Here is an 11154-nt window from a genome sequence, read left to right on the forward strand (position 1 = left end):
ACCGGACCGGGGACCGGCAACGGTATTGCAACCCTCGGTGCTGCTCCCGCGCCTCGCTCAGCCAGTGAGCGGGAACCGGTCTGCATGTGGGATCCGAACCCTCGGGCGGGAGCGCCGCCGCGCTTCCCAAGCGGCGCACTTATCCAGTGCGCCACCGGGCCGGCCCATTCTGTTTTTAACCAAGCTCCTTGTTTGAACACAGCTATTCTACTTTTATTACTGCCACCCACGTGTCACTGTCCTGGGGGCAGGACAGCATGGTCTGGTCTTTTCTCCTAGAGGTGTTGTTGGAATTGGGGTGGTCTGGATAGCATGACCACCTCCTGCACTCATCTCTTTTGCTTCACTTTCCCAACTGAAAAAAAAGTAACACTATTAACACAATTTAATTAAATCATTGGGATATTTGGGTGTTAAGAGGTCAAAGGCACTAGGAAGACAAAATCACTAGGATAACACAAAATGCAATTTTCAAGACCTCTTTGACATCCTTCCAACTCAAGGACAACTCTTGACCATGGCTTTTTAGTTATTGAAGGGGAGAATTCTTTTCTCCAGATTCCATATGGCAGTCTGGGCCAAACTACATTGTATGCTGCAAATGTCCTGTTCAGTGATAAATCAGGCAGGTGGCTTTAGGGAAATCCATTGTGTGGGCTGCTATTGGAAGAGAATTATGTTAAACAGCGATCCAGCCTAATCTGTAGAAGAGTTAGTGTCCTGGGGCTTGCACTTCCATGGGTGAGGAGAAAGAGTGGCTTCACCCTGCAAAGAAGACTGTGAGAGAGGGTGTTGGAAATGCGACAATGCACATGTACCTGTGGTGGCTGTGGCACTGATGGTTTTGGTTCGGATGCTGGGAGCAAGGCCAGAGAGGTAGACAACAAAAGCAGTACTAGGGGGAAGCCCTGAGATGTGGGCAGTTCGTTCAGCACCAGAGATATTATATTCTGCTGTCTCCAGCAACCTATTGGAATCAATAATTTCAATGGTAAAGATCTCGAAGGTCCCATTGGTAGCTGTCCAGGAGAGATTGAAGCTCTCAGGAGTTATGTCATAAACATTTAAATTTCCAATTTCAGGTTCTTCAGCTGAAAAAGGAGGGGTAAGAGAGAAGAAACAAATAAATTTATTAATTATTTGGCTGTATTTAAAGATTGAGGGTATTAATAAAACTATTGCTGGGTAGAAAGATCAGCTAGTTTAAGGTTATGGTGAAATAAAGCAATGTTACCAGTCAGTACCAATGAGAAAGAAAAAGAGGTTTTGTTAAAAACAAAACAAAACAAAAAAGCTATGGCAATTAGATTTCCCTGCTCTGCAGTTGCCAAACATGATCAGGCCCTGGCAGAGACCCCAGAGAGAGAGAAGACATGCTGAATGATGTCAGCAGGAGCTGCTGTGCCTTAGCAGTGAATGCCTTGGGAACACCACCTCTGGCCATCAGTCAAAAGATATGAGTGCTGGCAGCTTCCAATTTCTTGAATTGCACTCAGGAGACTGAGAATACTTGGATGCCTCTCACAGACTTCCTTTGCTTTGCGGGAGCTCCCATCTATTCAAATGAGGGCTAAATAATTCTGATGCCATTACCCACCCAAGGTGGTATCTTGAGGTTTCTGATTTTGTGACTTAAAGGGGACTTCCAATTTCTCAGTGTAATTCTTAGTATGTCTTTCATAACTCCAGACAAGGGCCAGCCAGCATTCTCATATTTTATAAAATAGCTTGTCCCTTCTTCACTGCTTCTATGTGGGCCAAGAAGGCTGGTACTGCATTGCTAACCAAGACAGCTGGGCCAAGACAAGGCAGTTTCAGCAATGCCTTTCAGCCAAGAAATAACATTTTGCCTTGGAGATGGTCTTGCAAGTGCTTTTCCAAGCAGCAGGAATAAAACATGCAGAGGGCAGGCAGGATCAGGGTTTGAAAAGTTAACAAGTACTGTCTCTTTAGCAAGGGAGAAGGCTCCTGGTGTCTGAGATCATCCCAACAGATTTGTATGACACGGATCAGAGATCAGAGGGGATTACGACCTTTCCTTTCTATAGGCCAACTCATCAGAGGCAGGTATGTTGCTATCATTAAGAAGAAAAACACACACACGTAAAAATATTAATGACACCCAAACCACAAGATCTGCAGGAAAGATCAGAAGTGATTGGTGATTTCTCTGCTTTCTGGGAAGGGATGGTTTGTGGATGTCAGATAAAAGAGTCTCAGGCACATTTGAGAAAGCCTCAGCTGCAATTTCTGGACTTTTCAGGGTCACTGTCTAAATAGTAGTTGCTGTGTTTTATGTTTATCTCAATGAGAGTTACTGAAATGACTGGGGCTAAAATGCAGAGCTATGCTTTTGCTAGAATTGCCTAGGATGTACAGATTTGCCATGAAAGCTGAGTTGCGATAATTACATAAAGTGGAGGCAGTCATATGCAAAACAAAGCAAAGCAGTCTCTACTGAGCTTCAAAGCAACTGAGGTACGTAATAAAGATATACAATGGGAAACGGTGCTGGGGGAGGGCTGCTCGCTTTTGGAGACTCCCAGAGAAATACAGAAGACACTGTAACCAGAGGAGGGTGAGGAGAAAACTGTAATGTACCCTCTTGGGTCTGGGGCTGGGAGTTTGCCATCCAAAGGTCAGATCTCCAAGGAGCAACTCTTGTTTAAAAGAGCAAAAAGGATATCAGTTCTTTGACCTTCATAGCCTGGACATTCCTTGTTCCGAATGCTGCTGTGTATACTTCTGCTAATGAATGGCTTTCTCTTTGGCGCAGTCTCCAGTCATAATTGTGCAATTTTTTTTTTCCTTTTTGGTCCAGCTATTTGCTAATTTGAGGTTCTAACAATTACTCAGTATCTGAGAGAATTGCCTAGAGGAGGGCAATTCAGTTCCCTTATTATGCTCAGTGCCTTTTAAAGAAACATTTCTTAAGTGTAAGAACAATAGTACCTGTACCCTTGAGGGATATGGAGATAGTAAAGCACCATCTCTGACTAGCAAAAACTCTCTAATTAAATAATCTGTGTTCTACCAGAACACACACGTAGGAAGGGTGGGCTTTTAGTTATATCCAAGCACTGGAGAAATGAATTAAAACCGTCAGGCTGATTCCTGAAATGAAAAGCCATTCCACAAAAGAGAGGTGGTTGTAGGACCAGCCAGGGAAAGCATGGGAGCTGGAGGTGAGAAAGGACAACACTGCACATTCATTGCTGTAATGGCAAAGGCGTCGGGGCAAAGGCAAGCCCACAGGCACTTCTCTGAGCATGCTCGGCCAGCGGCTAAAGGGCACATGGAAAGGCTTCAGTGATGGAGAGAAGCTGACTCCCAGCATGATCTCTTGGAGAGGAAGCAGGGAACCTTGGGAGGAAGCATTGACAAGGAGAAGAAGGTACCTGTGGAGACCTCAGCAGTGAGCACTGGTGTCCTATAGCCCTGGATCACCCCATAGATGGAGACTCTGTAAGGGGTGGCAGCCTTGAGGCCCGGAATGTCCATGGCCCGGAGGCTGCCGGACACTGTGAGGTTCTGAGCGGCCTCCACCTTGTTGGCTTCCTGCACCTGAATGACAAAGTGCTCGAAGGCCTGGTCAGCTGCGATCCAGTGGAGTTTGAGTCCATCCCAGCCAACCTCAGTCACGGCTAAGTCTCCCAGCTGGGGGAGCTCCTCTGAAGGAGGACAGAGAAGTGTTTGTCAGTTCTGCAAACCAAGAACGAGCAACCTAAACGTCCCACAGCCCAACCCTAGGAAAGAGAAAGGGGAGAGAGAATTTTATTTTATTTATTTATTTTTAAATCCCTGGTTTCTGGGCATTTGCAAACTTGAACTGTGGCCACCGCTTTCTCCAGGAGTTGAAAATGACAATGGGGAAATGGTCAGAAATATCTGCACCGTTCATTCTCAAGGTGGCAAAGTCATTTGAATCAGTGCACGCCCCACCAGGAAGTCTCTGAGATGCACGGCCAGCTGCCGAAGGGTGCAGGGAAAAGGTGGGATTGTGGGTCAGGGTAAAGGAAATGGGAATGGTTAAAAGAGCAGACTTTGGAGGCAGATGGCACTTGGTTGGAATCCCAACACTGATATTTGCTAGCTGTGTAACCTTGGGCATGTCATCTACCTTCTGAGCCTCACTCTCCTGACATTTAAATGGAGCTGACTACCATTTCACTGCATTGTGTAATGATTAAAGGATAATAATTATCAACCTCTTAGTATCACACCTTGCACATAGTGAGTGCCTGATAAATGGCAGCCTAAAAAATACATCATGTTTACGTGTTTCCCCCCGGGAACTTCCCAGTCCTGTGGGAGAGAATTACCTGCTTATCTCCTCGCCTGAAATTAGAGAGATCATCTCATTGCTTGCCTCATGCTATCTGCCTGGTTTTATAAAGAGTACGCTGTCTCAGGTTCGGACAAGTATGATGTTTTATCTCTGGACTTCTCAGCTTTCAGGGATCAGAGGTGATGTACTGGCTTTTCGGCTTGGTTCTTCTCCCACTGTCTGCTAGTACTTTGCATCTCTGAGGAACGGCTGTGTTACAAAGCAAGGCTGTTTGTGTGAAATGAGCCTGCTACTTTTAGTTAAAAGTGCTTGTGTTTTTGCTCAGTAAATGGTGCAGAGCAAGGCCCACTATTAATGTTTCTACAATGTAGAAAGGAAATTTTATGTAGTTATTGCTGATTTAGAAAGGTTGGATTCAGGTTATGGAAAAACTAGCTGCTTTGTGGATTGTTTCTCAGGATTAAATGCAGTCTTTCAGCCTCTATATTTAAGGCTGCAGTGGCCATAGATTAGAAGTTAGGGAGGAAAATATCCACAGGGGTCTCAGCCAAACAAAGATGGGAGACAGATACTCGTTCTGAGGTATCCCAGGATTCAGCGCACGGTGAGAGCCTGAGCAACCTCCCTCTTTCAGAGGGGCTGTTTTTAAGCTGTGTTCCATGTGGATCTGGTGCTTTTCTGGAAGAACTGCTTTGGGGACACAAATGTAGGTGTCCCCCTCTTCCTTCTCAGCTCACCAGGAACAGCTGTTCATTTATCTGTCATAGAGCGTGGTTCCTTGGAAGATTTCATTTGTAAAAGGAGCTTTGCAAAACAAAAGTTTGCAGAATATAGATATAGATCATCGGCATCCTGCACCAAGGTCACACATGTCTCAAAGGTCCTTTTTGCTCTTGTGTGGCCTGAAGATATTTCAGGGAACACAGGACAATGATAACCTGGCCAGCTTTGGTATATTATAACATCATCTTTCTTATTTTTGGAATGTGTGTAGTTTCTAGTAATGACCAAGTTTATTTGGTATATATGAGCAAGAAAAACAACTTATTTGAAGTAGATGGTGTGGGTGGCATTTTCAAAATACAGGGTATGCAAAGTGGGGCATGGGCTTAGGGCCCAGAATAAAAACTTTATTACCAAAAATTTGGCCCATTTGCCCATTAGCCCCTTTTGAAGCTATTTCTAGAAACCTCATAAACAGCACACAGTTTTCTATAAGAGTTGCAGCAGCATATTTTCAGGGGAAAAATTGAGATGAATTGTTTTTCTCCCTAAGTTGAATGAAAAACACTGCAATAAAATGTGGCCGTCCTTGGAATTGTCCTTGCTTTGAGTATGTGTTAAAAAGAGAGACTTGGATAATTTCAGTAGAAGATGACTAGATCATTTCCAAAGGTTATTCTGGACATATCTGACTACGAATTGGGTGTTAGTGACTCTGAGACTATTAGTGATAAGGTTCCTCTAGACAGTTCTGATTTTATTCTTATGCCACAGCTCTATTATTTGTGCTTTTTTTTATATTATGACTGTTATTATACAATAAATTTAGCTATTTGCTAGTCAATACTTAGTACAGGATGGGCATTTTTCTGAGCACTTCCGTTTATCAGCACATGGATTGCTCGTGTCAGTGTTCTAAAGTAGGGGTATTACCTCTGATAACAGAAGATGAGAAAAGAAGGCTCAGAGGTGTAAAGTGATATACCCAAGAATATTCAGCCAGTAAGTTGGAATTCCAACCCAGACCTTCCTGAGTGAGAGATTCATGCTTACTGTCAACAACATAGGAGTAGGACTCTGCCACATGGGGAATTTTCTCTATTCCGGTGACAGCCTGCCTCATATCACGTCTCTGGTCTGGGAGGAGGGTCATATACCTGTGATGACCTCTGCAACGAGGGGTCGAGTGCTGTGGCCCCTGACCTTGCCGTGCAGGGTGATTATATAAGGAATGCCGGCCTTGAGGCCTGGGATTTCCACGGAGCGCAGGCTGCCAGGAACTGTGAGATTGTGAGCCTCTTCCGCCTGGTTAGCCTCCTGGACCTGAATGATAAACTGCTCATAGGTCCCTTCTGGTGTGGTCCAGTCCAGTTTGAGGGCATCCCAGGTAACCTCAGTTACTGTGAGGTTTCCCAGATCTGGAACCTCTTCTGCATAAGGACACAGAGTTGCTGAGTTACTAAAAAAGGCAATTACACTCTGGGATTCAGGTGAGATGGCATTTTGGCTAGGGTTGGGATGAGCTGTCTGGTTAGTGTTGATTACAGATGATTTACAGCAGGTGTTGAGCACACTCTAATTGTTGGCGCTAAAGCCAGGGATTTTTTATTCAGCCTTTGGGAATGAAAGGTAGTTTTCGGAATTATTCACACTTCCATTCTTGACATACATAATAAGGCTTTGGGGAGTCCTTCAGTGTTCTTACAATGAGCTCAGAGCTTTTTTTCTTTTCACTTACAAGTTGTGTGTTCCAACTTCTTAGCTACTATGACTGAAACTTGCTTTGGAAGAAAATCACCTCTCACTTTTGTAAAGGAAGAGTAGGTGGAATTTTCCATGAAACTGGCTATGATTAGGACTTGGTCAAATAAGGGATATGACATTTGGGAAGAAGCAGGGATGATTCACGGGTATTTCCCCAGGATAGTAGGGGCTGAACCCACTTTAGAACAGGGAAGAGCTTTGATTCCTCCTGAGCAGAGACCATAGAGATGAGGAGAATCAGTTGAGTCTAGAATACCTGTCAAGACTTCAACAGAGAGAGGGGTTGTGCTGAAGTCCCGAGTCACCCCATGGATGGTGACGTTATAACGAGTGGCTGCTTTGAGCCCAGGCAGGTCCACGGACCTCAGTCCTCCTGGGACCGTGAGGTTCTGGGCTGCCTCTACTGTGTCAGCCTCCTGCACCTGAATGAAAAAGTGTTCATAGGCCCCTTCCAGAGCAGTCCAGTTGAGCTTGAGGGCATCCCAGCCCACCTCGGCCACCGTGACCTCTCCTAAACTGGGAGTTTCCCCTGGAGAAGGACAAAGAACCAGTTTAATGATCAAATCACACATCAAGATCCAGGGAAACTTTAACACAAGAATAGGCTTTGCATTACTTTAAAAATGTGACTTTCTTTAGATAAACATGCACCGTGCAACTTTCTAAATTTTAAAAATAGAACAAACAAGGAGAAGTGTGGGAAAATATTTGTTTTCTTATTACAGAATTGCCCTAACTTTCAGTAGATGTGGGGATTGATTTTTTAATTTTTTTTCCCTTTTAAATATAGTGCCTTAGCATTCCTTAGCAGGAGGGCACCTGTTTTTGGCACTAAAGGCCCCCTCTACTGGGGCTATGTGTATAGTCCCCCAGGCTGGGTTCTGTACAACTCCAAAGGGTATCATTCATGTGGAGTGAGGTATTAAAGGTGGCCTTGGAGTTGTGTAACCTGATGGCCTGGCTGTTCATTATCAGACCCCATAGCACTGTAACTTGTGGCAGAACAAATCCATTCCAAAGCTGGTTGTATCTGATTATCCTTAGGCAGTTTCCTGTTGGGAAAAACAGAAGCTATAGGTAGAAAGGAAAGAGGAGGTGAGAGGTACCTGTGGAGGCCTCAGCAGTGAGCACTGGTGTCCTATAGCCCTGGATCACCCCATAGATGGAGACTGTATAAGGGGTGGCAGCCTTGAGACCTGGGATGTCCATGGCCCGGAGGCTGCCGGACACTGTGAGGTTCTGAGCGGCCTCCACCTTGTTGGCTTCCTGCACCTGAATGACAAAGTGCTCGTAGGCCTGGTCAGCTGCGGTCCAGTGGATTTTGAGGCCTTCCCAGCCAACCTCAGTCACGGTGAGGTTTTCCAGTTCAGGGGCTTGTTCTGAATAATGACAGAGATGGCATAAGTAAAAGGATTACTCCAAACAGGTTCTTTCTGAGAACCCAGAAGTGGCCAACCCACTGCCACCGCTGAAAGGTGTTCAGATCCTGAGTGCCATGTCCCACTCACTGCATGTCCTAGTGGTCCTGTCCCCATGAGAACACCATCAGAAAAACAATATCCTGCTTCTTTTGCCTTCGTGCATATTTGGGTTTGTCTTTTGGAAATGGTATTTCCCTATTGACCAGTGTCCTGTAGATTTAGAAAACTCTATCCATCTATGTTAGTGATGCTCTGGGCTTCAGTTTCCATTCTGGAAAGTGTCCCTAATGATAAGCAGATGGCCCTTTGCTGTTCTTGGGGTGTGGTCTGAACTATTCAGCCTTCCGTATTTTGAGGCAGTTGAGACAGGTGGTTCTTCTTAGATGTCCTTTCTGGGCTGCCTCAATCTCCTCAGGAAGTTCCGTTTTGCATTTTATATGAGGATTTTGTCGGTTCCTGGGGTTTAAATAGTTTACACGGACCACTTAAGATCAGAGATAAATTAACACAGTACTAGTAAGGCTGAACTGAGAAAGGCAATGAACCTTTCTCAGTTCAAGAGACTGAGACCCTCCGAGAAAACAGAGCTTATTAAGCTCAATTAAAATTGAATGCTCCATAATCATTCATCGACTGAACACACAAAATTCAGTGAAAACTCACTTGTCTGAATCTGCCTTGGGGGGTTAAATGCCCAAGGCTGAGCTTAAGTGGACTTTGCATGACCTAGTAAGAAAGGATTTTTCTGAAAATGGATCCCATAAACAAGAGAGTAGAAACTTCCTTTAGCTTATTTAAAAGAACAAATCATTTTTCCTATTTATGCCTCACATTGTTGCTAAATTCAAACGAGCTCCGTGTGTCCATTAAAGCAGGCTTCTAACTTGAAAATCTTAGCTTGCAATTTGATTAAGAATATCCTTTCAGAGTGGGGAGACATGTCTTTTCTAGAATCTATTTAATTCATACTTTTCCATGTTCTGGGGAACACTTTTCCTAATTATTTCACATTGGCAAAGCTTGCACTCCTTCAGATTTTGTTTGATCTAGAACAGAAGTCCACAAACTATGATCTCAGGGCCACTTGTGCCTATTTTGGTAGTCAGCAAGCTAACAACAATTTTTGTGTTTTTTAAATGGTGGTAAAAAATCCAAAGAAGAATGACATTTCACAATGCATGAAAATCATATGAAATTCAAATTTCGGTGTCATCAATAAAGTTTTATTGGGACATAGCCACACTCATTCACTTACTTAGTGTTATGTCTGCTTTTGTGCTACAACGGTACAGTTGAGTAGTGGTGACAGAGACTGTCTGGCCTGCAAAATCTGAAATATTTACCATCTGGCCTTTTTAGAAAATGTTTGCAATACGTGATCTTGAACGACAGTCTATATACTCCTCATATAACCCAAATTCATGTTCTGGAGCTCACACCCAAGGCTCCACAGCAGTTCTTACCCACCTAAACATGGTCTCTATGAGAAAGAGAGACCCCAAACTCAAAGTGATGGATCTAGATTTGGGGAAAGAAAGGAGGGTCAGCTGCTTTTAAACCCACTGGCCAGGAACAGTACCCCCAGATATAGCAATTCTATTCTTGACCTTGGGATTTAAGCATGACTCAACTCAGGAGCAGGTCTGTCTGAAATACTATGGCAGTCCTCATGCATAAAGACATGTAGGACAAAAATAAATTGAAGCAAAAAATGAAATCGATCCTTACGACTCTTAAACTCCCCTTCTTATCCTTTTTTTCTTCCTCCTCCTGTTCAAAACCACTTGTCAGGAACTCATCTGACACTGATGATTTACCGCTTTGTGCAAAATGAGTCATTGTCCTTCTCTTCCAGGTATCTGTATTTTAAGCCTTATCTCTAATTGTGACATAAAACATATATTTATATATATATATATCTTTTTTCCATGAAAGAAATTTCAGATGCCAGCTTGCAAGAGATGTGGGGAGAGTTACTAACTGTGGAAGGGAGGGGGTGACTACAGATTGTCTGTTAAGCCGTTACAGTAAAGATGGTTAGAGAGAGAAGCTGAACATTAGAACATGTCTCTTACTGATGAGAATCATCTTATCTCTTTGAATCAGCTTTTTAAATATATTACCAATACTTTTGCACAATGCCTCTCACATCCTGCTTCATCATCCAGTTGATGGAATAATTTTCACTTCATGTTATGCTGCTCAATAAAGAGTAGTAGTCATGGTGATGATATGTCCGCCAAAATTTTTGGCTATTCCTCCACTCTTTTTTTTTTTTTTGGTAGGCAAATCAAGAAAGAACATTGATTTATTACTCAGGCAGTGCTGTGGCCGAGACTGTAGTAGGTATTGTTGGTGACTCGTCCAGATCCCTTCACTAAACAAATGCTAATTATGTAAGTAAAGGTGCAACTTCCACAAATAAAATCAGCAGATAAATTAAGGAGAGTGGGATAAGAATTATGAAAGGAGGGGAAATAATAGGAATAAAAATACAGCAGACAATAGTTGAAATAGGGAGCAAGAGGCTTCCCATAAATGCTAACTCTACATTTCCACAGCAAATGACACACTGTGGGCTTACTGCTCCAGAAGCCAAGTGTTTCCACTGTATAGTCCACATGGAATTTCTTGGCATTTCTCTATGAAAAGCCTGTTGTCTTTTTCTTAGAGCTCTGCACCGGAATCTACCCTCTGAACAATGTTAGTGGGCCTGGGAAATCAGAATTTTGAAATCTCATTTCTGTACTCATGGTGGGTTGAGCAGCTGGCTTGGAGGAATTTCTGGCAGTGCCAACTTTAAATCTTTAGATTTCCACCACCTTGTAGATGGCGATTACCAAGTGCCGGCTTGCGGAGGAACTCGCTCAGAGTGTTCATTTATGGGAGAAAGTGATTCTCCCACAGCAGGGGGATGGCCAAATCCAAGCCTGATGACCACCCCTAAGGGCAGATTCA

General features: G+C 43.7%; 1 protein-coding gene across 1 annotated transcript in view; it reads right to left on the reverse strand.

The window, feature by feature from the left end:
- TNC (tenascin C) overlaps positions 1-11154 on the reverse strand; it is a gene marked incomplete at its 3' end in the record, with an annotated part of 53283 nt that overhangs the window by 21232 nt on the left and 20897 nt on the right. Inside the window, exons 10-14 of the mRNA XM_008586430.1 lie at positions 7882-8154; positions 7032-7304; positions 6169-6441; positions 3399-3671; positions 819-1091 (exon numbers count right to left, since the gene is read on the reverse strand). Coding sequence (XP_008584652.1) covers positions 819-1091; positions 3399-3671; positions 6169-6441; positions 7032-7304; positions 7882-8154 — 1365 coding nt within the window. The remainder of the gene's footprint in view (positions 1-818; positions 1092-3398; positions 3672-6168; positions 6442-7031; positions 7305-7881; positions 8155-11154) is intronic.

The sequence above is a fragment of the Galeopterus variegatus genome, unplaced genomic scaffold (assembly GCF_000696425.1).
Source record: "Galeopterus variegatus unplaced genomic scaffold, G_variegatus-3.0.2 Scaffold3982, whole genome shotgun sequence".
Lineage (NCBI taxonomy): Eukaryota > Metazoa > Chordata > Mammalia > Dermoptera > Cynocephalidae > Galeopterus > Galeopterus variegatus.